The sequence below is a fragment of the Magallana gigas genome, chromosome 2, assembly GCF_963853765.1.
Source record: "Magallana gigas chromosome 2, xbMagGiga1.1, whole genome shotgun sequence".
In the NCBI taxonomy this organism is placed as follows: domain Eukaryota; kingdom Metazoa; phylum Mollusca; class Bivalvia; order Ostreida; family Ostreidae; genus Magallana; species Magallana gigas.
In genome coordinates, this window is record NC_088854.1 from 12,485,099 (window position 1) to 12,512,527 (window position 27,429).

Below are 27,429 nucleotides of genomic sequence, written 5' to 3' on the forward strand. Positions count from 1 at the left end.
TTTAATCATATAAAATCGCACACTATGTGCATTTAAACTCTAAACAATTAACAAGTTGCCATTTCAGTAATTGATTAAATGTGTATCGTATAGCTTCAAGTACAAATACCGTATAAAGGAAGTAATTAGTAATTAAACTTTAAAACATTTGTTAAGATGCATCGTTCTAAAGTCCATATTTCTCGCAGCCCCATGCACCACCTTTTTGTCATGGAACTTTCTCTTATGAAGGCAAGGCAGTCAATTTTCACTATTATAAGCAAAATATTCACACTTAAACTTTGTTTCATTATCTCTTATATACTTAAACTGGCTTCTTAAATCAAAAATTTCGAAATTTCTATTTGTTTCAATGTCTTTGCTCAAACAATTCTTTTGTCATTCTTTTCTTAAAAATCAGAATGCATTTGTTTAATCATATAAAATCGCACACTATGTGCATTTAAACTCTAAACAATTAACAAGTTGACATTTCAGTAATTGATTAAATGTGTATCGTATAGCTTCAAGTACAAATACCGTATAAAGGAAGTAATTAGTAATTAAACTTTAAAACATTTGTTAAGATGCATCGTTCTAAAGTCCATATTTCTCGCAGCCCCATGCACCACTTTTTTGTCATGGAACTTTCTCTTATGAAAGCAAGGCAGTCAATTTTCACTATTATAAGCAAAATATTCACACTTAAACTTTGTTTCATTATCTCTTATATACTTAAACTGGCATTAATTTTACTAAATTTGAAATGAAGGGAGATCTTTTAAACTATTGTTTCAAAGTAAATAGCGATATCAACCCTCTTTGCACCTCATGCATTTTCTACATGGATGACTTTCAATGGTTTTTCACACCGTAATATTTCATTGTATTGTTTCACGAAACCAACTCTTTAAAACTGATTACACGTCAAGAATAAGAGTAGACATACAAAATAAATTGAATTCCCTGTTTCAAAATGGTTAGCAGAGAAACGAGCAATATTGAAATCGGTGTCGATCTTGACAAATGCGGCATTTGTCTTGGAGATTTCAAACAGCCTAAAATACTGCCCTGTTTCCACACATTTTGTTTGGATTGTTTGAGGTCGTACGTTGGGAAGACTGGAAGACGTGAAACATTTACATGTCCACTTTGTCTGGTTGAGACAGAAATACCCCGTGGCGGCGTTGAGCATTTCCAGACAAATTTCTACATCAAAGCAGAGCAAACAAAATCCCTCTCTAAATTGGATGCAAAATGTGAAGTATGTGATACAGATGGAAAGCGCCAGGTCGAAACCCGATGTCTTGAATGTGACCAGAATCTTTGTGAAAATTGCAGCAAGACCCATCTTAAAATGACTTCATCAAAAGAGCATCACTTGATGGCAGTAAACTTTCCAGACATCCATCTTTCGCCTGAAGTCACAACCAAAGTCTTCTGCGACAAGCACAAGTCGGAAGAACTTACACTCTATTGCAAACCGTGCAACGATCCAATATGTCTGAGATGTAAAGTTACTTCCCACGAGAATCATTCTACAATGGATCTTTCTGATGTTGCCAAAGAAACAAGAGAATTGCTAGGATCGAAGTTGTCAGAAGCAAAAGGCTTTCTTCCTCTTCTGCATGAGCATCTCAGCGACGTCAACCAATACGAAGAACACTTGTCTCAAACAAAGCAAGACATTTCAAAATCCATCTCTGAGAGGGCATCAGACTTGATTGCAAGAGTCGATAAACTATCTAGTTCTATGCTAAGCGACGTTGAAGTAGAATTTCGTGTGGAGGTGTCTCGAATAGACTTCCAAAGACGGGCAATTGGGAAGGCTGGTAAAGTGCTCGCTTCTCAAGTTCATGCCGCAAACCAAGTTGTCAATTTTGGATCAGATGCAGAAATCACAAGAAATAAAGAATCACTCTCTAAACGTCTTGAAAAATTGATCAAAAAATCCGAAGACAGTGACGTCCCAAAGCTATCCCTTTCTTTCTCGCCGTCTAGGGACTCTGGTACAAAGATAGAAGACTTATTTGGAAGTTTAGCGATTAAAAGACCCTCTGTGGTGGATATCAAAGTAAGTTTTTATCGATAGGAACATAGACATATTTTTGTATTACTACTGAATAAAAAAAATAATTTGTCAATTAAGTCAAATAATTGTGTATCAATAACCTTTTCCCTTTAGGTGGCAGAAGTTTCTATATTTCAAGTCGATGATACGTTTAAGGTGGTGAGCTCTATATGCCCGCGGGAGGAAGGAGAAGCTTGGATAACATCAGGTTGGAAACCAGAAATTCATCTATTTAAAGTCAATGGTACAAAACTGAAAACCCAAAATGCACATCGTAATATCGACACCATTGTCTTCAGCAACGATGGATCCATGATTGTTTCCAGTAGTGATCAGCGCCAAATTTTAAAGGGCAGGAACGGTCTAGACTTTTCCGAAATAGCCTCACTTTCCGTGCACCCGCGAGGAATAGCGATGAACACAAACAACGAAATCCTGGTCTGTGCCGGACAGTCGCTAGCCTTTCAGGATTACAAAGAGGGACACAAGAACAAGGTTCTTCGCTATTCATTAGACGGGAAGCTTCTGCAAGATTTCAACGATCCATCCATTGAATTTTTGTACCCTCTCCGCATAGTTTGCAACATGACCGGCAATATAATCGTCTCCGATTGCCAACAACGAAGAATAACCATTCATCGCCAAGATGGAAGCCTCAAATTTTCTTACTCTGGGGATGACTCGGCAAATCTTCGTCGTCCGTTCGAACCTAGGGGTGTTGCCTGCGACTCCCGTGGGTATATTTACGTCACAGACAACGCGAACGATGCTGTGCATCTTCTTGACCATACTGGGAAATTCGTGAGATTGCTATTGACTACCGCTCACGAAATATACGGTCCTTACTCGATTGCCATGGATTCAAAAAACAATTTGTGGATTGGATGTAGAGACGCAACTGTCAAAGTCTTCCACTGCACATACGTTTGACGTTAACTTGTAGATTTTAAACTGAACTGTTGTGAATCTTTTTTTGAACATTTTTTTGAAATATTTTGTTAGATGAAAGGAGACATGTTTTTAATTTTATTTACACAATTAAATAATTTACGTTTAATTAATGTTTGACAAAATTTTCGACATGAACCATTTAAATTTACCGGGTATTTGAGAGTAATGTATGGGCTTAGGGTACTTTTTATGAAAAATATTTTGAAAAGCAGAGCCAACTTTCTTAACAGTTCTTAAGGTGATTCTTGTTACATACATTTGAGAAATGTTCTATTTTTCTTTGAAGAGTTCAGGTGACATCCAATGGCTCGAACATTGATCTGTCAAAATATTTGATCTCTCGGAATAAAATCACGGCCCCGATAATCTTTGCTAACCAAGGGTTTCCAATCCGCACCCATCCTTAACAACCTTTGGCCTATCCTATCCATTTTCGTAAACCAAGGTTTTTTGATCCATAACGACCAGAAACCTTTGGCTAGTAAAGATGAGTCCCAATTAGAGAATGAAAGACTCCTATGTTTTGGCATATTTAATTCTGATATCATATGACAAGATATACATGAAGATGTACCAGTATATAACAAGATGAAACAAAAAATATCTAGGTATCACAGACATCGAGGTCATTTGACAATACTTTTTAGTTTAAGATAAATTTCAGCCTTATAGTATATAGAATGGATACTTCAATACAGAATAATTTAATGGGGAATAAATTTTGGTTTCTTGATGGTCAACATTTATTAAAATTAAATTCAAAATGAAATAATTTCCTACATGGACATTTTAGATGAATTTAATCCCTACAAAACTTTTTTGGGTCAAAACTTATGAAAAATATATCCCATTAAACATTTCTGCTTCTACGGCACTAGTATAAAAAACATCATGAATGTACACTTGGTCAAAATGCAGATCTTTGAAAGAGAGAAGGCTTTTGGCAAAATGTCGTTGGTCATAGATAGATTGCAAAATATAAAAATGTATAAAATGTAAAATACTAACTAATCGAGAAATATTTAATCAGGATTTTCCTTATTCATAATACTTATTGTAAAATGCAGATCTTAAAAAAATGCTTCCTGCTTGAAGACAAATAGCCTTTGTTCACAGAGCTTAATATCAAACACAAGCTTTTAAATTGATGATTGTCAAATATATATAGATATGTAAAGAAATGATGTAAATTGCAAATAACCAAGATGTGATCTGTTTTTCAATAAAAAAAAAACATGATGTGAATAATAATTAAAATGCCTACTAGTATACACAAGTTAAAAAGCACAAACAGTACAGAAGCATAAAAATTATTTCTCTTTCTTGTGTACATCTAAATTAATGATAAATCAAATAAAAGGGTTATGCTAAACGCCCAGTGTCAATAAGTGACATGCATGGGTATCTAAAAGCACCTGCTAATTGAAGCTTTGAATCAAAGATCGATCAGTACAATTTTAACCGGTATCATATACCTGGATTTTTGTAAACGAACAAAAAAAAAATAGCAAAACAGCAACCACTGTTCCATGCTTTCACTCGTAATGCTTCGCCTCTGATGGTCCTCTTTTCTCCTCCTCGGATGAGCCTCGGTTAAAGATAAGTTTTTCCAATGATAGCATTGGAGCCTCAAAGGCCAGAGACAGGACAAACGCAAACATGTAGGTCAACACCATTATACCCGAGAAGACGACTGCCTGGAAAGTTCAGAAAAAGGATTACCATTATTTATAGACTAGTACATAATGATGTATCAGTGAAAGTTGCAAAAAGCTTTAAAAAAATATCTAACTTTTTCGTTCAAAAATTTTCACCATCAACCATATCTAAAATTGTTTATTTATTAAAATGCATGTGGATTTCAAATATTTAAGAATCAGTTATCTAGTTGATTTAATAAGTAGTGTATATTCATGTTGCTTACCAGTGTGGAATCATCCATATATAATGGAGTCCTGAGGCTGCTGTAGTAGGCATAGATAAGGATTGGATGTATCAGATATGCACAATATGTCAGACGAGCCAGAGGAGTGAAGAAACTCCATGAGAGCAGGGTGTTAATAAATCCTAAATTTGAAAATAATAACAAATCTAGTCAAATTGTAGATTAATACAATGTAAACATTTAATACATTCAGTAATCATTGAATGCACATACAGTCAAACTTCATTATCTCAAACTAGATGGAACTGTTTAAAAACTATTGGAAATATTGAGGGTAAAACACTTAAAATACAAGTGGTTTGGACTGACAAATCACTTCGATATTTTCATTGTATTCGAGATATCAGTGTTTGAGATATTCAAGTTCAACTGTTCATGTACTGGTATGTAAACTTTTATGACTTCCATTCAAATTAAAATTGAAATACATGTAATCATAACCTGCATCAGACCAACAGTCTCAAACTATGTACAGGAACTCACCCCCATTTCCAGTGGCACAAGCAAAGACCACCCAGCCCACACAGGCTCCCCATACAGTTCTGTGGGTTGTGTTGTATAGATCTTTTACACTTTGAGAAAGATGAACATATCCATTGACATCATCATACAAGCCATACACTATCAAACAGGCTAGAGTGGCAGCCACCATCCATATAAATATGTTCAGCACCTGTCATCAAACAAACATCTGATTATTTCAGAGAAATGCACAAAGAGAAGAAAAACAAGAGGCCAATTGGACTTAACGGTCACCTGAGTAGCATATATCCCATACACAAACTTGTCACAGAGTCTCATATATGCATCTAATTAATTAGGTTTCATAATGGGTAAAAAAATTATAAATTTGTAATGACGACCACAGTTCAAAAAGAACTGTGAAACCTATAATTTTGGTGAAAAACTAAAAGATCTGGTCTACAAAATCATGAATTCAGTTTTCCTTTCAGGTGTGTGGGAGTAAAGAAGATAATTTTTTAACATTATATGCATTAACATCTATACATCCATTTTGGCCCTGCCCTAGAGTCAAAACCCATCCTTCAGGGAACATGAAAATTAAAATTTCAGTAGAGGACTTCCTGGTAAACATAATTATTGGTCAGGTTTTTTTAATACAGATGTGTGAGAATACAGAAGAAAATTTTTAAACATTATATGCATTAATACTATATTGCCATATTGCGCCCCCCCCCCCCCCCCCTTCATGTCCTGAACCCCTGACCAAGGGGCCATGAATTTCACAATTTAGGTAAAGGAGATTGTGGATATCATAACCATATATTCAGTTTTTTGCCCACATGTGTGGGAGAAGAGAAGAAGATTTTTAAAGATTTAAAACAGTTTTACTATATGGCCATATTGGCCCCACCCTAGAGCCTGAAAACCTAACAAAGGGGTCATGAATTTCACAATTTTATAGAGGCCCTCATGGACATCATAACCATGTATTCAGTTTTTTTGCTCACATGTGTGGGAGTAGAAAAGAAGATTTTTTAAGATTTAAAACAGTTTTACTATATGGCCATATTGGCCCCTCCCTAGAGCCTGAACACCTAACAAAGGGGTCATGAATTTCACAATTTTGATAGAAGGCCTCATGGACATCATAATCATGCATTTAGTTTTTAACAAATATATATGGGAGTAGAGAAGAAGATTTTCTAAGATTAAATACATTTTTACTATCTGGCCATATTGGCCCCACCGTAGAGCCTGAACCCCTGACCAAGGGGCCATGAATTTCACAATTTAGGTTGAGGGCCTCATGGACATCATAATCATGCATTTAGTTTTTAACAAATATATATGGGAGTAGAGAAGATTTTCTAAGATTTAATACATTTTTACTATTTGGCCATATTGGCCCCACCCTAGATCCTGAACCCCTGACCCAGGGGTCATGAATTTCACAATTTAGGTTGAGGGCCTCATGGACATCATAATCATGCATTTAGTTTTTAAAAAATATATATGGTAGTAAAGAGGAAGATTTTCTAAGATTTAATACATTTTTAATATATGGCCATATTGGCCCCACCCTAGAGCCAGAACCCCTGACCCTGGGGCCATAAATTTCACAATTTTGGTAGAGGGCTTCATGGACATCATAACCATGCAACCGGTTTTTTCCTCACATGCGTGGGAGTAGAGAAGAAGATTTTTGAAAATTTGGCTTTTTTGGCATATTTGGCCCCACCCGTGGCACCCCAGGGGTGGTAGAGCCATGAAATTCACAATTTAGATTCTTCTTACCATAGAGATGCTTCACACCAAAAATGGTAACGATTGGCCTGGTAGTTTTCAAGAAGAAGTTAACAAGAGGCCCATGTGCCACAAATCGCTCACCTGAACAATAGTCCTTGTATCATTTTATTTCGAAAGCGTTTATTTTGAAGTGGATTCTGAATAAATATTGTAAAACTCATATATTTCAAGATTTTGCCATATATTAAACAATACATAAAAAGAAGAAACAATTTTATCTTTGGCATGTTTTTATTCATAGTTATTTTACACATCAAATGAGACTGAATTTTAAGCTCTAAAATACCCATTTGCAGTAAAAAAGAATCCCAATTTCACTGAAAAAATTGAAAAATATTCGTTAAATAATTAAAAGATGATATTGGCATCTGTTTTGTATTTTAATCATTAAAAGCTTCTTTATCAATTCATCAAATAAAAATATTGCAGGTGTGATGAGGACATTAGGCATGTAAGATTTTGCATTCTCAACGATCATGTGTCCTATAGACTAAACTCAAAAACATGGAAAGTCTATATATAGTTGATAAAGTCTATCAATGATTCCTAATTTTTTTCCATAACCATTTTTTATCTTTTGTTCCTTTATCTTTCCTAACTGTGTGTTTGTGAAACAAAACTTCGTAAAAACTAAGATCCACACCTTTTTGAAGTTGTTGAATTTATGATCTTTGATCCCGATCACTTGGATCCCGATATGTGAGTAATTGCTGTCGGGATCGAAATTCCAAAAAACAAAAAACTAGTCTATAAACATACACATATATTTCCAGATAATTTAACTATGATAAACTTATCATGGATATGTCTTTTTCTTTTTTTTGGAATACTTCTTTTAATAAAAAATGATTTAAACAATTTAGAATCTGCACTATCTTAGAATGATTGCATAGTAATCTCACAAACTGTAGCATTGTAATTCTTAAAAAGAAGAGTTTAAAAACATTTTCCCATTACATAAGTCTAGGTGGCAGGGGACAGTTTTTTTGATACAATTCATTGTAGCCAAGGGATGCATGTCTTCGGAACTCTGTAACTAGAATTTCCTCAGTTCCCATTCAGCACAAATACCTTTAATTCACTCTTTATAAGGCCAATCACCAATTTCTGAAGAAAATTACTAATCAAAACCTGTAAAATTCTCTACATACTGGTTTTTATGAGATTTTGACCCTTTCATATTTTGCTAATTTTTCATGATTTTTCAACTTTTTAGACCTCCTCCAGCTAATTCCCTGCAGAGGGTTGACCTTCAGTACCGCGTGCATGTTGCACTATCACATGTCAGAAACTTACTGGTGTATAGTTTACAATGTCCCATCCACCTACTTTTCGTGTTATTTGACCTCCCGTCTGTAACTTGCAATTTCACTGTGTAAAGTCAGCACAACAGTCATAGCCGCAGGTTTCGCATTTTACTTCTGATTCTCATGTACCTAACATAAGGGGCCTACATATTGCATATCAATTTCAACAACAGACACCCCTCTAACTAATGATAATCATTAAAAATCATTTCATGAATTTTAGCAACACTCATAAGCTTTCAAGTACAGCAACTCTCAATTTTACAAAAATATTGACGAGTACTTTATTCGAAACTGTCCCTTGCTACCCTATGTTAAACTTTGAACATATTTTGGAGCCGTACGTAGTATTAGTTCGGGGATCACGGTTTTCACAATTTAGAATCTACACTATCTTAGGGTACTTTCATAGTAAACTCACTAATTTTAGCACTGTAGTCCTTGAGAATACATTTTTAAAAACATTTTCCCCCATATATTTGTCTATATTAAATTTGTCATTTTTTATCAACTTTGAACCCCTCTTGGGACTCCAGTATTGGTCCGGGGATCGCGATTTTTACAATTTAGAATCTTCACTATATATACAAGCTTTGGTGTAAATATTGGCATATCTGGTGCAGTGGTTCTTAAGAAGAAGATTTTTTAAGACACCCAACCAATTTTCTCAGTTTCGCAATTATCTCCCTTTTAAAAAGGGTTGTTACTTTTATTTTAACAATTTAGAATCCCCTTCCCATAAGAATGCTTTGTACCAAGTTGGTTAAATTTGGCTCAGTGGTTCTAGAGAAGAAGTCAAAAATGTGAAAAGTTTACAGACTGACAGACAGACGGACGGACCGACGACGGACAACAGGTGATCAGAAAAGCTCACTTGAACCTTCGGTTCAGGTGAGCTAAAAATGTAAAATTGTTAACGCACGACGCACAGATGCACGACGACGGACGAAGACCAATTGCAATAGGTCACCTGAGTGACTCGGGTGACCTAAAAACTCAATCAAATTTACTAGGAAAAGAGTGATAAAATAAAGATCATATTACCAATGCCATGAACACCCATGATTTAACTACTAGTACAAGTAACTAGTACTGTTACTTTTGAAATCTGATCATGAATTATTGAAATAATTTGAATAGGTGTTTAGTGGCATTCTATAAACTTGAAAACATGGATCAATACTCAATTCTATGGATGATATCATATATCAGGTTTCTTCCACGTGTATCCAATATCCACATTGTTCGTGTTGATTTCCGAATCGTGGAAAATAAATCAGCATAAATTTGATACAAAATTTTGTTTTTGTAATAGAGTTCACTCTTTCCTGATAAAGTAAACAGGTAAGTAAAAGTATGGTGAACTATGTTCAGTTAGTTTAGTTAGAGGTACAAATTGCAGGATCGGAAGACAAGCGCCAGTTAATATATTTGTAAGCCTCATTGTTTATTTAATAACCCATTGACAAGCTAATTAGAACGGTCACTTTCCTTGCGTAAACCGATCATATCTAATAATACATGAGCTACTGGTATATGTAACATTACATGATCTATTTATTTATGACTGTTTGCGTCTCTGAAAATAATTATCGGTAATTATTTCACATTAAGGAAATCATGTAAATGGTTTCATTGTCCGAATTTTCATTACAAAGAGCGCCAATTTAGATACTTTTCCCCTCTTATCTCACAGGTTTAACTTGAACAATCGTGAATTACATTTTCAATATGACTTTGAAATAGTGAAAATTTGATTCGCGTAAATTTTATATACTGTTTGGAAAACACATGACTCGGAAAAAAGCCTGATATACGGTATTTTATTTTATTATACTACTTGTGGGGATTGAATTGTAATGATTCTTTAATTAGGAGGTATCCAATGAAGAATACAACTACATGTTTATTTACAAGCAAATTCCTTGACATTATTAAGTGTTACCTTGTTTATTTTCAGTTTGCAGTCAGTCTTATACAGGAAGTAACCACAAAATATCCCAACAATGTAAGGGCCTACTCTGCAGTACGGCTTTATGTAGTAATCATCAAAATAATGCAGTTGCCTGAAACAAGAAAAACACTGCAAAGCTGGATTCACAGAAATGACAGTAAGATTATTGGTAACTAGAAAATATGTCTAGAAAGGAATAATCTTTTCTTGTATCTTTTCTTACCAAATTTCATGTATAAATGAAGTTTGGTAAAAATATGTGTATCTTAAACAATTCATACTATTCAAAACTGAGCTAAATGTAAAGTGTGATACATGTATATGGAGTACAGATAGAAAAGGACGGAAGATGGAAATGATCGACAGACGCAGTCAGCAAAATATACAATACTCTACCGGTATATGAGAGAGGATAAAAATTCTACAATTGACTTTTCTCTGTACTCCTAATATCCAAAATACTGTATACAGGCAAAAATTCTCACTGTAGTCTCAAATTATCTTTCTTTTGACACAACTAAACACAGCAAGGCAAAAATAACCTTATATACAATGTATACAGTATTTCAAATGGTTCGGGAGATTTTGATGGTACATGTTCTTACATTGATGAGGATGTCAGTTGCTCTAGTTGGGAGGCTGGTAGTTGATATTTGTTAGATATAATCCCTGTAGCAATCCAGCTACCTAACAGAATCATGCCTCCAATAATCCAACCAAGGAATTTAGAGCTGCAATAAAAGGCAAAAAATATTGAATAATTTATAACTTGATATTTGCTTCATTTATCATTTTTGTGCTTGTTTTCCTCAAATATTTTATATATGGCATTAATATTTATACCAGTGAATTAAATATTTTGTTCAGTTATTCCTTTGCATCCCCTTCCCATTCTCTCCCTAAACTGTTAAATTTGCATGTTCAAAAATTTGATGTCAGAACCTTTGGTACTTCTTTAATTCTTTGATTAATTAAAATAAAATGAAACAAGAAAATATTCATTTCCTAATCAAAAAACAATTGCTAACAAGCAGAAATACAAGACAAATACTTTCTCTTACTAGTACAACGGAATGATGATAAATGGACTAAGTATGAAAAACTGCATATCATTGGCCAAATACCAGGTCCATGCCATGCACTCCTGAATAGAAAATAAATATTTAATCTGAAATGTTTTGATGCAAACTGACTGCCATTTCATGTACATTTATGTATGATGATAAATATACAGTTATGAATCCATTCATACAAATCACAATGGTTAATCAATGCAAAATGCAGTATAGAGCAAACAATCTTGTATTAAACCTAGCTAGCTTGTACATGACTGTTTGTAAATCATGATGTCAAGAAAGTATATGTAAGCAAATAAAATAGCTGTAAAAGAGGAAAAATTGAGCATTTTTTTCAATACTAAGAATATCAACATTAAAGCTCACCTCATTAAAAAAATTATTAATGTAGAGCATGTTGTACCACCAAGTTTTATTGCACTGTCCTTGTTCCAAGCCTTTCTGGGGCCAGAAGGGACCATCAGAGATGTAAGGGAACAGTGGCACATACACAAACATAAGGAGCATCAGAGACGGTGTCAATCTGAAAAAACAGAAACATCAGTTAATTTAGGACTATGTGCAATATGGTCTAATATCTGCCCCCCATTTTTAACCAATTTTTAAATAGTGTCGTATAAAAATCAAATCTTCATAAATCATTGTACAGTGGACGCCTATCACTTTAATCTTGATTTTAACCACCATTGCTCATTGGCTATTTATCTATGACGTCAACTTTATGACCTTATTCCCGCAAAGGACTATATATGATAAGGGCCTAAAATGGCCCCCTAAAATGGACATCATCATTTTACTATCATTCTTTGTTTTCTTACTACAAATATGTATGTGATGTGTTTACATAATATTCATTTTGGTTCAAGTGCCCACAATTTAGAAATATGACATTGTAAAGACAACCTTTTCCCGCCATTTTTGCATTTCTAGCGTAAAACAGCTTGTTTTCAAGCAGTTTTTCCTTCTGAAAACATAGAGCGCATTCTTGAACAAATAAAATATTTTACTCAGAGATGTATCTAGCCAAGACTAATAAGTGACAAAAATTCTTTTCCTTGTTCAAGCATGTGCTCTATATTTCCCATTCGTAAATAGATAAGAAAAATGTCTATTTTTGGCTGATTTTGATTGAATTATAGAAATGGTGTCACTTTTAACGTCATTTACTACTAGTGAGTGCAAATAAATCAAATAAATAGATGGAAAATATATTTTATATCAACTCTTCTAAAAAATTAGTTAACATTTTATTGTACCCGAAACACTGAAAAAATGGCGAATTATGGGGGCAAAATTTAACTCTTATCATAATTATATAGTTCTTGTAAACGGATGAAAATATTCTCATTTTTGCTTTATATTTTGCATTCGGAAGTATAGAGCGCAGGTCTGCTCAAGTAAGATTTTAAAATATGTTTTTCTTCAGATAATTATACACATTATACTAAAAAATGGTACTTGAGCAAGCCTGCGCTCAATGTTTCCCAGTCGAAAAATCATCGGAAAACACCCATATTTTGCCTCAAAACATCAATTTATCAAAATTAGGCAATCTTCATGACGTCATTTCTACATTATGACGTCACTGTGGTGATAACCTTTTGCACCCTTATTTTTAATATGATTCTATTTTCACCCTTATTTTTAAAGCGCTTCATAAAACTTTAATTTTGGGGGCAAAAAATGCATTAAACCACACATAGTCCTTTCATGTAGAAAAACATTCAATACTACAGTTTCTTTCATTACCAAATACAGAATATACATGTGAGACAATCATGCATGCAATTAAGAACACATATTGGTGTATATATGTATTACACAACTTATTTTATGCAAGACACTTTCAATCAAGTACTTTTAATTAAAAAGTCAACATTAATTTGTGATGACAGGCAACAAAGGAAACAAGCTCTGACTCAATGCTTTGATATAGTTACTGCATGGAGCACTGTAACACGTTTTTTCAATGACAAATTTAATCAGAAATCAAACTTTTTTTTTCTAACAACAGTTAAAAGTTTGTTAAGCATGAAAAATTTCACAAATACTGGTACAACCACAAATGATATGAATCAATGTAACACATACCTCCAGTATCTGTGGAAATAAAACTTGGGAATAAATTGAAGCCACTTTATGTTTCCTTCCTTCCTTCTGAGTTCCTTTAGAAGTAAATAGGACACCAGAAGTCCACTGAAAAAATTAATTAATACCCATGCTGTAGCAAAATGTGAACAGCAAAATTAACCAGTAAAAGTTCTGATTACAATAGAAACAGAACTCTGAATTGTATAATAAAAATGGACAACTTTAATATAAATTAAAAACTGCTTATATATAAAACTAACAATAACCATTTAATACTATAATTTTCTTTATTAAACTGATTGAACCTGTACCTCAGTAGGAAGAATGAATCAACAGACACAAAGGCATTCAGGATGGCTTGATATGACCTTCTCTTTAGGTCAACTGTGTAGAAATATCCAACATTTGCTGAAAAAAAAAATATGATCACGAAATGATTAGCCTATAAAAATAATTTGCATCGAGACAACAACATTGTCCAGCTGTATTGCAAACCCATTTGTGACCAAACAGTTTATGTCATTTGACACATTTTAATTTTCAAAGTATGTCAATCATGTTTTACTACTGGTATGTAAAAAAAAAGAATAAGAACTATCTTTGTGACAAAAATACCACATAATTCTTCTTTAATGGCATAAAAAACACAGTCTACAATACTGTAGCATCATCATTGGCTTTTGAGGGTAACCCTTGCCCACTTTACATCCCAAAAAATATATATACAAGCATTTGTTTATAATATTTATTTAAGAAATAGAACTTGCTACCAAGGAACTCTTTGGATACCCACAAAATTTGACCCCCCCGTGAATAAAAATGAATCCTCAGTACTTAGAAAAAATGAGACAATGTGCCAATGATGAACTTATTGAAAAATAAAAACAAAATTTGATATGAAGTTTTATCACTGACAAAAGACACCTGAAAAAACAAATACCGGTATTTCAAAATAAATAACAAATTGTGTAAAAACTGTATTTTTGAAATATAGATACATGAATGTCACAAGCAATCTGTAACACTTCCCCAAAACAATGCTTCCCATTACGAAATGTGAATTTAAATTAATTGACCTAGCTGATTTATCATTTGTAAACATTGATAATAATTATTTCATAACATAATAAGCATATATATTTCCATGCTCATACTTTCTTAAAAATTATCATCACGTAGACTTACAAACAACTCCAATTATAAAGGCAAATATATGGCCCAGTATGACCCAGGAAATGCTGAGGACCCGGACCCCATTGACAGCCCCCAGGGTGCCTGCAGTCTTCTTCGTGCTCAGAATCTTCTTGCCATTGGAATACACAGAAAAGGCCAAGAAAAACTTCATAAGGCATCCTGTGAATATATAATAAAGATGCAGAGAATTTTGTGAAGAAATTAATGCATCACAATGAAAGTTGTTTTCTGATTAAGCAGATTCTCAGATTTATCAATTTCTAAACTTTCTATATATATAGTCATTAATCTTGGTATTTAAGCTCAACCTATAAATCTCAATATAATTGGGATAGATAAATTAAACCACAATCAAGAGATAAATCAAACCACATTCAAGTAATAAAAACTACAATAGAATAATGGTAAAAATACTGCTGAGCAATGTGTACTGTGCTAAATTAGATTATTGAGATGCTCTGGTACTGGGTACAATGTCATATAATTCTAAGAATCAATTATTTGTACCCACCAGAATCCTTTACAAATGTCACAACAGGATATAATACTGAACAGCTTCTTACTCCATTTCAGAAACATTTTCATTTCTAACTACTCTAAGCCATATCTTTTTACCTGTGCAAGAATTTGTCGCAAATATTTTCGCCACAGATTAGTATGTCCCATATACCGGTCGTTGTAATAAAAAAAAAACAGGTGTGGCTAATGCTTAGTCAAGAAAATTAGTTACAGCGAACCAGTTCATCTCAGGTAAATTGCAAAATAAAGTTGTTCCAAATACTAGTAATTTGTTGGTTTACAATCAATCTGATTAAAATCAGATCCTTGATCCACTCTTTGTTTTTCTATTGTCGATACATAAGGATCTGAAGAAACCCCTCTTGAGGTCACCTCCTTATGAACTTTGTTTTGACTAATGATATCATCGATTCTATTCTTCAGTTACATGTTTGGAAAGTTATTTTAGCCAATCAGAGCAAGTGTTAGAAACTATATTTTACGGTTACAAAGAAAGATGGAGTTGTATGTCTGAGCGGATTGAGGATCTGATTTAAATCAGACTGGGTTAACTATGTACAAAATTGACAAATCAAGGATTCAGAATTTAATTGAAAAGTAAAGTACATGTACCTGAAGCTGGATTCTTTTGAGCCACAGAAGTTGTTGGTGAGCCAAGGAGAGGGGTTTCCTCAGAGTTGATCTTGTGTGCATAATGAAGTACTTCTACATTGGTGCTAGTTGTCTTCTGAAAGATGTCATTCTTTGCCATCCATGTTGACAAAACATCCAAAATGGTAGATATGGTGACTAACAATGCAAAGACTCCGGCAAACAACCTGTTTATATAAATACAAAATGTATTTACAACACGTAACAGGACCAGTACCGGTAAATAGAACCATTTTAACAAGAGCTTGGACTTTGGGTAGTTGTGCCAGACAGCAATGTGAAGTAGGCCAGTTTATTTCATTGCTGGCCACTCAGCCATGGTTCTTTGAAATCAACAAGATTTGTCTGGCTTTTGAGCTAAGACTATGCAATCGTTGCATATTTCGCTTGAAACCCCATCATTTTTTAGTAACTTGTTTTGACGCAAGGAATAGATAGCTAAGCCCCACTGAAAGTTCATGGTCTTGTTAAAATGGTTCTATAATGATACAGCACATACATAGTACTTCAATGAAAATAGAAATGAACACAGCTGCAGGTAAATTCATTAATATTATGGAGTTGATTTTCATACACAGTGATTTGCACTACCAGTATCTGTTATGAGCAGATGATTTTATTTCAAGTTGAAACAATTTTGCTTTGGAATTTAAATAATCCTCAGTAAAGATTTTATGTTACTTCATGAATTTGATACAAAGCCGCATGATTCACTTAATAGTTGAAAATCCAAATAGTTTCATAAAAAAAAAAAAAGCAAAGAATATAAACAATATTAAATAACATTATGTTGTTCCACATTAAGTACGCTGTTATATATACTTTAACACTGCAATGCTATAAATAACATAATGTTGTTCCACATTAAGTACGCTGTCATATATATTACTTACAATGCTGCAACAGCTTTGCCATCAAACTCTAAATGGTTTTTCTGACAGGTTGCATGTGGTTTTATGGAGGTTGTGTTTATGAGCAACATGCTCATTGCTGTAAAATAGAATCAGTAAATGATTGAATTTCTTTCATCAATGTGCTTGGTTGTACTGTAATATGCTAATAAACTAGATCTTAGATTGTACCACTGCTTAATTAATACATGTAAAGACACTTTATTTACAGTAAACATATCATATTAAGCATGCACAATTTTTTGGCAGAAAACAATTTTTTGAATGTGCCTAACCTTACACATATATGAATGGCATACAATAATGTACTTCATTTAGCACTGTCTACCAAAAGTTTTACAGTATTTAAGGCATCAATACTTAAATTTGAAATTACAAAGCCAATTCAATATCTTATTTATAGTACAGGTTTGAAGGAATGGAAAAGGGTAAATGATTTGCAATACATGTATATATATCGGTGCAGCTGAAGTTGATTAATTCTAACATTACCTGAGTCATGCATGGTTACTAAACTAGAAACAGCATACCAGTGTATACATTGTATATATATCTCAGTTCATTATTTTACATGTAATAGTTTTGTTTCATTGTATTTCACACTTTACATAATTAATAGTCCAAAACATGCTAGTACCTTGATCGATAATTTTGTTCAGAACTTTTTCAGAACAATTCTCCGACACACACATCCCAAAGGAAAATGGAAGCTGTTGAATTAGATGCAGTGCAGATAAGCATATATCAATTAAATATAAAAATCAAAATATATAATTGATATAAATAAATTTACATGAACCAATGATTGTCAAAAATATAAATACTATATTGATATACCAAAATCAATTTCTTTGTTTTAAAATCAAATCAAAATATTGCAATATAATATATAATTATGACAATGTGCTATATTGCACACATGATTAACAATGTCCAACTAAGACACAAATCTGTAACAGTAGTTTTTATGAAAACAAACATAATACAAAATCAAGAGGCCCATGGGCCATATTGCTCACCTGACCAATAATAGACATGATAAAATCAGCTTTATGGAGCCAAATACAAAGCATCAGGACAATGTATAGTAGAACATATCCTTTATTAAAAAAATTTGATTTGTTCCCCTAGATTTTCTGTTTATCATTGAGTCCCTTTTGTCACAGGGTGATTTTATAGTCATATCATGTATTGGGCAATGTAGTTCTCAAGAAGATCTAAAATAAATGGGATATAAACCTGCATTATATGTGTGAATCCTAACAATGGTCCAGGGGCCAAAGTCTCAGCAATTTTAAAGAATCAATATGTTAAAATTCCCTTCACCCAATGATGCTTTGTACCAAATTTATTTGGTTGAAATTGGATCAGTAGTTCTGGAGAAGAAGTCAAAAATGTGAGAAGTTTACAGACAGACAGACGGGTGCCAGACAAAAAAATGATCAGAAAAGATCACTTGAGCTAAAGTCTGACTAAAGCCAGCCCCTACTAATTCACTTGTAAGCAATTTAGTGAATTAGTAGGGTCTGGCTTTAGTCAGACTGCTTGAGCTCTCAGCTCAGGTGAGCTAAAAATTGGCATATTAAATGCATAAATTTCTTAAGTTTGTATAATACAAGTCTACATAACATGAGAATCATGCCAGCAACATCCCTCATAGAACTATCAAAGTCAAACTGATTCAAGAAGCCAAAATTCTTATCAACCCACACAAATTACATGACATGATATCCTTCTCTCTCTCTCTCTCTCTCTCTCTCTCTCTCTCTCTCTCTCTCTCTTTCTCTCTCTCTCTCTGTTTCTTTTATTTTAGCTCTATCCTCTAACATTTTTAAGACCTACCTTGCCTATTTTCCATCTAAAGATACTGTTCTAAGTTTGGATAAAATTAGTCAAAAGATTTTAGAGTTTAAATTCAAAGAGGAAGTTGAAAGTGAAAAAAGTTTACAGACAACAGACAGACAGAGGTCACTCACTCTTCAATTTAAGAAACCCTCTTAAGCCTTGGTCCTGTTAAAAGGGCATAAAAAAATAGATGCCGGACAAATTATATATAGGTAATCACAGATTACAAAGCTCACCGAGACGAGCCAATCACTCTTGTGAGACATCACCTTTATGAGACCACCTTTATCATATTATATGAAAATCATACTTTATGATCTTGGATATTCATGGATTCTGTTTTGACACTATATCATATATCATCTGTTAAAAAATTGTATGATAATCATATGTTCATTTCATACGGTATTATAAGGTCATTATGATATTTAAAATACAATATTGCATCCTATCATACCTACAATATATATATCATATAATACAATAAGATACTGTAATAAACAATGATGAGATATGATATTGTAACATATGATATGACATTGTATTGTGTTTTTAATATTACATTATGATATTAGATCACATAAAACAATATCATAACAAATAATACAATATAGTATTATATGATACAATATCATATTACATATTGCATCATAATATTGTAACATATGATATCATATTGTATAATATAGTATGATATTGTATTGTATGATACTGTATCATATTTGATATGTCATAAATGATATTTTATCATATGATACAATATAATTTGATATAACATTGTATCATTTCAAATGATACAATATCATGTGATAAAGTAAAAAATTATATAATACAATATTATAATAAATTTAAAACACATTGTATCATATGATACAATAATATATATTACAATATCATATAATACAATTTCATGTGATATGATAATATATAAATAGTGCCTTTTTGGGATGGTAACAGTTGAAATTGACACCCTGAGAAAACCATTGTCAACCGACGCGAAGCGGAGGTTGACAATGGTTATCGAGGGGTGTCAATTTCAACTGTTATCCTCCCAAGCAGGCTTTATTTAATGTATTATACTGAATGTCTTAATTTAAAGAATTTTTTACTGCTTTCATAAAGAAATGGCATGAATTTTGATGCGAACCGTACGCACATAATTTATGTGCATTTAACAATTCGTTGTGTTACCCGTTGCCAAGTGTGTTGCTAACGTTCAGGGTAATAGAACAGATTATCAACTGTGTCTAAACCAATCTAAACCAATCAGATTTCAGTATTTAACATGAAAGTAAAATAATATATCATATAAACCAATATCATATTATACAATATCATATGATACAATATTTATATAATAGTGTTTTGTTGTGCATGTTCTATGCCTAAATAAGAGGCGAGTGCACTATGTATCAAACCCTGACTATTTTTTAGGCAAAGTACATGCACAATACAACACTATTGTAATTATTATGCCGACTGTTGTATATACTGATGTGCTGTCTATAAGTAGCTGTGACATTTGAGTGTTGTCTAGTCCCCAAAAATAATTACCGGAAAAGCAAGTGTTTCTTCTTTCAAATTAATCAGTTGATTAGATTAATTATTTAATCAACAAGTTGTTGTACAATAAAAAAATCAACGAAGGTTTAATATGTTATTTTCAAGAAATGAAAGACGTTTGACCTTACAAAGAAAACTCGAAATGTTTAGAAATGTTAAGCAGACGTAATGTCATTGATTTTTTTTCTTTTACAATCTTTATCAAGTGTCATTTTAAAAAGCGTTTTTGTGATCATCATGTAGAACTTTTTTAAAAATGTTTAATCAAAAGTTTATCAGAAACTTTACTTTCGAAATTACCGTTAATAATGAGGTGTTTTGGAAAGATTAATAATTTAAATTGCTTTATATCAATCGTATGTATCTACGTTTTATATATAAAATTTGGTCAAGTACATCATCGGCTAATGTAGCTAGCTGTAATGCATTGGGCTTCAAGATGTAATGGTTTTAACATCGTGAGTTCAGAACTCACAATCGGGGCTTGAAGGATTTTCGTTGAAACAATTGCCGTGCTCTATTTCGGCATAGTATGCTTACACTATATAAACCCTTTGTATACTATACAAAAATAGATGAGCATTGAATATATATATATATAGCCACAGACTGACAGGAGGCATAATAATATAGAATATATACAACATTATATCATAGGATACAATATTATATATTGCAATATCAAATGTAACAGTATCATGTGATAAAATAATAAATTAATAATACAATATAATATTATACAATATTGTATCACAATAAACAATACTATACATAACAATATCATGATACAATATCATATCATAAAATATCAATAAAATTGATACAATACCATATCACATCATATAACTTTTTACAATATATAACATATGATATTATATTGTATCATATTAAACAATAGTGTTTCATATCATACAATACATGTACATTATCATAGGAATCATGTTATATCATTTAACAACAACCACATCTATCTATCAAGCAGGTTTGAGTGGGGTAGGAGATTTCTTTAGCATCCTTGATAATGGAGATCAGGCTCTGCATCTGAAGCAACCTCTGCGGTTCACTTATAATATAGGTAAATCAACTATGCAAGCTATCATCTATAAAACATGTGACCTGTTAAAAAAAAATTAAACCTCATCCAGCATCCAAAACCCATGGCTCAGATTCAGCACTCAAGCTTGTCAGGTGCATCAGTATCATAAGACACACCATTCATGCAAGTTTGATGAAGTTTGGACCAGTAGTAACTAAGATATAATCATCAGAGGGCACCTGCTCAAAAAACTTTAACCAGCTCTAAAATCCTTAACATCATCCAGCATCCATAACCTATGGCTCAGATTCAGCAATCAAGCCTGTCAGATGCATCAGTATCAAAAGACGCACCATCCATACAAGTTTGGTGAAGATAGGACTAGTACCGGTAGTAACTAAGATATAATCATCAGAGGGCACCTGCAACAAAATCTTTAACAAGCTCTGATAACCTTAACCTCCTCCAGCATCCGAAACCTATAGCTCAGATTCAGCACTAAAGCCTGTCTGGTGCATTAGTATCATAAGACACACCATCTATGCAAGTTTGGTAAAGTACGGACCAGCAGTAACTTAGATATTGTTATCAAAGGGCACCTGCAACAAAAACTTTAACCTGCTCCAAAAACCTTAACCTCCTCCAGCATCTGAAATTTAGGACCCAGATTCAGTAACCTGCTCCAAAAACCTTAACCTCCTCCAGCATCTGAAATTTTGGATCCAGACTCAGCATCCAAGTCTTTCAAGTCCATTAGCAGGTCCAGATGCAACATCCATGCAAGTTTGGTGAAGATAGGACAAGTAATAGCTTAGATACAGGACCTGCAACAAAAACTTAAACCACGTCCAGACGCCGAAGCCGACGCCGGGGTAATAGCATAAGCTCCCCTTGACTTCGTCTCAGTGAGCTAAAAAGGTACATAAAATATTTTTCAGACTTTCATAAGTGACTAGTGAGAGTTTCTGGTTTGATTAGTACATGTAATACTATACTTACAGGCATAGGCATACCAGTTAACTGAGCCTTTATGTTCAACGAACAATATTGACTGTTAAATGTAACATTTTCAGGAATCATTCCAAAAGAACTGTCTCGTCCAACACTTTTGCATTCATCAAAAAATCCTGGACTGTGAAAATTAGCCAATAAGATTCCAGGTTGTATCTTTCCAAATGAATCAAGTACTACAAAAAATAGATAAAATTATATAACAAATAAATCATATACCAGGTACCAGTTCATGGCATGAAGTACTTATATCGCATAGCCCCCTAACTCCGTCACTTTTGGAAACTCTTCGCCGTTTGAAATCAAGTGCGATTATGACGTCCTTTTTTGCATATCAAAAATCTTCAAGCAAATGTCAACAATTTACAACGGTTAAATTTAAGAATGTGTTCAAACATAACAAAATTACACCTTGTTCATTTTATGCAACAATAATTGTGTGAAATCAGCTAATACTTTTTCACGGGTGGACTAAAATAACGATATTTCTGACATGCAGGCCCATTCGATGATTTATGGTGGTCAGTCAATTTATGAGAGGTCAAGATGAAACATTTCACATGTATTTTATTTTTTATTAAGGTTATTAATACATTTTTTCAGTCGCAATAGTGTTTATGGACTACACTTCATGATATAAACGTCAAATTGCTCATGCCGTAATTTTTGCCTTATACAGGGTTACTAATATATTTACGATATGTTGGTATTTAGAATATGCTACATTTATTGAAAATGTAATAAATAAACAATATAATCATTAATATATTCATTATTGATATGATATATTTGAAATATGTAAGGACAGAAATCAAACAGCATCAATACATTCTGAAAAGGTCATTGTGATTGTTGTCACAGACCCATTTTATATTCTGGCGATCATTTCACTTTGATGAAACAAGTTATGATAAAGGTCGTATTTAGAGGGCTTATTTGAATAATAATAAAAATAGTTTTGTTTATAATTTTATAAATTATAACGTTTCAGGTAAAATTTATTGATTGCAAATGATAAAAAACCGCAAAAAACGATTTACAGAGAAACGCGGAATGTTTTCTGCTTATGGTGACAGAGTTTGAGTACTCAAGGATATTATTGATATATTTACTAGTATATGATTCCTATTATATATACATGTAGCTTTGTAAAGATCTTCAAATCTGCCATTAGTCAAGTCAACTGTTTGTGAAGGTAAACATTATCATGAATTTGCATTTTTATATCAAATTTCAAGTGATAAATGTAACATGTGATATGAATGTATTCCAGAACGTTTATAATTTTGGCTGTATAAGGGTATTCCTGCATTGAGTTCCTGCAAGACATTTCATAAAAACGGGCTTGGAGTCAGAGTAAAAAACAAGAGGCCCATGGGCCACATCGCTCACCTGAGGAACAAAAGGTATGATAAAATCAGCTTAATGGAGTCACAATACAAACTATCTGGACAATGTACAATAATACATGCAGACTCTGTATAATTAAAATCCATTTTTCCCCTGGATATTCTTATGTTTATAATCATTAGTCCCTTTTCTAACAGGATGATTTTATAGTCATATCATATGTTGAGTATTGCAGTTCTCAAAAAAATCCTTAACAATAGTTTATATATGGGATATAAACCTACATCAAACTCTGAACCTTCCTGTGAGGCCAAAGAATTGTCCTGGGGCCAAAGTCTTAACAATTATAAAGAATCACCTGGCTGATTAGTTTCTGAGAAGCAGATTTTTAAAGATTTACTCTATATATTCATTTGTTAAACTTTGATCCCCCATTGTGGCCCCACCCTACCCCTGGGGATCATGATTTTCACAACTTTGAATCTACATTACCTGAGGATGCTTCCACACAAGTTTCAGCTTTCCTGGCTGATTAGTTTCTGAGAATAAGATTTTCAAAGATTTACTCTATATATTCCTATGTTAAACTTTGACCCCCCATTGTGGCCCAAACCTACCCCCAGGGTTCATGATTTTCACAACTTTGTATCTACACTACCTGAGGATGCTTCCACACAAGTTTCAGCTTTCCTGGCTGACTAGTTTCTGAGAAGAAGATTTTTAAAGATTTACTCTATATATTCCTATGTAAAACTTCAACCCCCCATTGTGGCCCCATCCTACCCCCGGGGTCATGATTTTCACAACTTTGAATCTACACTACCTGAGGATGCTTTCACACAAGTTTCAGCTTTCCTGGCTGATTAGTTTCTGAGGAGAAGATTTTTAAAGATTTACTCTATATATTCCTATGTAAAACTTCGACCCCCCATTGTGGCCCCATCCTACCCCAGGGGGTTATGATTTTCACAACATTGAATCTACACTACCTGAGGATGATTCCACACAAGTTTCAGCTTTCCTGGTCTTATGGTTCATGAGAAGAAGATTTTTAAAGATTTACTCTGTATATTCCTATGTTCAATTTCGACCCCCCATTGTGGCCCCACCCTACCCCCGGGGGTCATGATTCTCACAACTTAAAATCTACACTACCTGAGGATGTTTTCACACAATTTTAAGCTTTCCTGGATGATTAGTTTCTGAGTAGAAGATTTTTAAAGATTTACCCTATAGTCTAGATATATTCCTATGTTAAACTTCGACCCCCCATTGTGGTCCCACCCTACCCCCAGGGGTCATGATTTTCACAACTTTGAATTTACACTACCTGAGATTGCTTCCACACAAGTTTCAGCTTTGCTGGCTGATTAGTTTCTGAGAAGAAGATTTTTAAAGATTTACTCTATATATTCATATGTTAAACTTTGACCCCCATTGTGGCCCCACCCTACCCCCGGGGGTCATGATTTTCACAACATCGAATCTACACTACCTGAGGATGATTCCACACAAGTTTCAGCTTTCCTGGCTGATTAGTTTCTGAGAAGAAGATTTTTAAAGATTAACTCTATATATTCCTATGTAGATGTAAAACTTTGACCCCCCCATTGTGGCCCCACCCTACCCCCAGGGGTCATGATTTTCACAACTTTGAATTTACACTACCTGAGGATGCTTCCACACAAGTGTCAGTTTTCTTGGTCTTATGGTTCATGAGAAGAAGATTTTTGAAAATTTCTCGAAAATTTTCATAAATTCCTAATTATCTCCCTTTGCAAAAGGGTGTGGTCCTTAATTTTCACAACTTCAAATCCCCTTAGGCTAAGGATGCTTTGTGCCAAGTTTGGTTGAAATTGGCCCAGTGGTTCTTGAGAAGATGTTGAAAATGTGAAAAGTTTACAGACAGACGGACAGACAGACGGACGACAGACAAAATGTCATCAGAATAGCTCACTTGAGCTTTCAGCTGAGCTAAAAACCACTGATAAATACGCTCTCACCTTCCAGTCCCCATCTTTCGCCTTTCACTATAGATTGAAACAAATTTTTCAAATCAGAAAGGCAAAGCGTGAAGTTGTCTTTAGGTCCATTGTTTTCAATTTCATTCAAGAGATTTTCGAAAAAATCTCTTGTAAGTGCATTTTCGACCTGGGTGAATATCTGGGACACTTCTCTGTTCACATTCGGTATTTTCGGTGCGATGGATAATTTATGCTGCGCCTCTTTCAAAATTGAAAAATATGATGTTTCTCTTGCATACACGAAACACAAGCAGAGCAAAAACACAAAAGTTTTGGAATACATATCAACGGAATGATCACTGTTGCAAAATGAAATAATATTGCTCAACTCATAGGTAAACAATCACATGATAAATATCGGAAGTTACTATTTGCCGACTAAATGTAAACCCGTATAATGTAATTTTTTCCGGCAATTGTGGATTTAATTAACGGTATTACGTTTTGCAGTTATTCTGTATATATTTATCAATGGTTTGTTTTACACTAATGAATTTAAAGAAGGCTTAGCGTGGTATTAAAATTTGTACTTACGAATTAAAACGAAAAGATTTGGTAATATATTATCAATTCGTTGTAAAAAAAAAAATGATAAGAAACAGGCAAAATCCAATCCGTGAGCAATGTGAGCGTGGAGATTCTGTGTCAAAACACATACTGAAATCGATACACATACGACAGTAATTAAAGAAGAATTTGATTATCTAATTCAATTCAACTTTCAGCGACTGATAGAATAAAGATTTTACCTTTTAGGTTTTTAAATTACTTGTACTTGCCATGAAAAATACATGCATTTCTTTAAACGTTCTCAAAGAGGTAAACAAGGCTCTTGTCATGTTTTTGTTTACATTGGTTCAATTAACCGGTGAAAGTTATTTTTAAGATGATTTTTTTTCATCTGCTATAATTCGTGTTAAACAGAATAAAAAAATCAGTTCCTTGCGTTTGTCCATTCATTTTAAATGGTCTGTACAATAAATCTCATAAACTTTCTTTTCAACGTTCAAAATGTTGACAAAATATCACCTGCCCCACCCTCACCAAAGTTTTCAAATCACTCAACTCAGTCATCAACTCAAATCCTTACAGGAAAAGTGCATGAATTGTGGTCAAAACTCAGAATTACCATGCTTACAATAAGGCAGTTGACTTGGTCAGTTGGAGACGGTGAAGTCCGAGCTCTGTATCAAACTCATACCGCGACGACCGACACTCAAAGATTGGTTGACTAATAGAAATGCCTTACCGAAGACATTTTATTAGTTTTGCGCGTTTTCTACACAACAACTAGTGGAACTTTACATATACATTGAATAAATTTCTTAGCTAAATGATGAGGTTTTTATTTTACTTGCACAGAGACGTCTTATTAAAAAATCTTTCTCGGCATGTTATTTTCAACTTGTTGACCTGTATTGTGGATATCAAGTTGGTTTCAGTAACAGTAAATTGTAATCATTGAATTTTTATCATTATTTTGTAATTTTTTTAACAAATAAAAATCATATTCATTAGAACATCTTCATGGTTTACGACTAGCTGTTAAACTTCACGACTTGAGTTAATAAACGTAACTAATAATCTGCGTATGTGAATCTTTAATTATTATCGACCAAATCTTTTATTCTCGGACAAATAAGTTCATCAACACATCTTTAAGATACATGTAGAGCCATT

General features: G+C 33.4%; 2 protein-coding genes across 2 annotated transcripts; one reads left to right on the forward strand and one right to left on the reverse strand.

Annotated features, from left to right (window-relative positions):
- The first annotated feature begins 826 nt into the window (after positions 1-826).
- LOC105336110 (E3 ubiquitin-protein ligase TRIM45) lies at positions 827-3,056 on the forward strand. The gene is made up of 2 exons (XM_011440294.4): positions 827-2,053; positions 2,165-3,056. Exons 1-2 carry the CDS (start codon positions 956-958, stop codon positions 2,978-2,980), a joined length of 1,914 nt encoding a protein of 637 aa, XP_011438596.3. The 5' UTR covers positions 827-955; the 3' UTR covers positions 2,981-3,056.
- Positions 3,057-3,518: 462 nt separating this feature from the next.
- On the reverse strand, positions 3,519-26,114 carry LOC105336109 (nose resistant to fluoxetine protein 6). The gene is made up of 15 exons (XM_066075069.1): positions 25,729-26,114; positions 22,364-22,551; positions 17,558-17,630; positions 16,903-16,999; positions 15,971-16,176; positions 14,831-14,998; positions 13,957-14,053; positions 13,646-13,750; positions 11,921-12,077; positions 11,540-11,622; positions 11,084-11,209; positions 10,470-10,590; positions 5,430-5,619; positions 4,926-5,068; positions 3,519-4,698 (listed from the first exon to the last, which is right to left on the reverse strand). Exons 1-15 carry the CDS (start codon positions 26,030-26,032, stop codon positions 4,537-4,539), a joined length of 2,220 nt encoding a protein of 739 aa, XP_065931141.1. The 5' UTR covers positions 26,033-26,114; the 3' UTR covers positions 3,519-4,536.
- Positions 26,115-27,429: the final 1,315 nt, after the last annotated feature.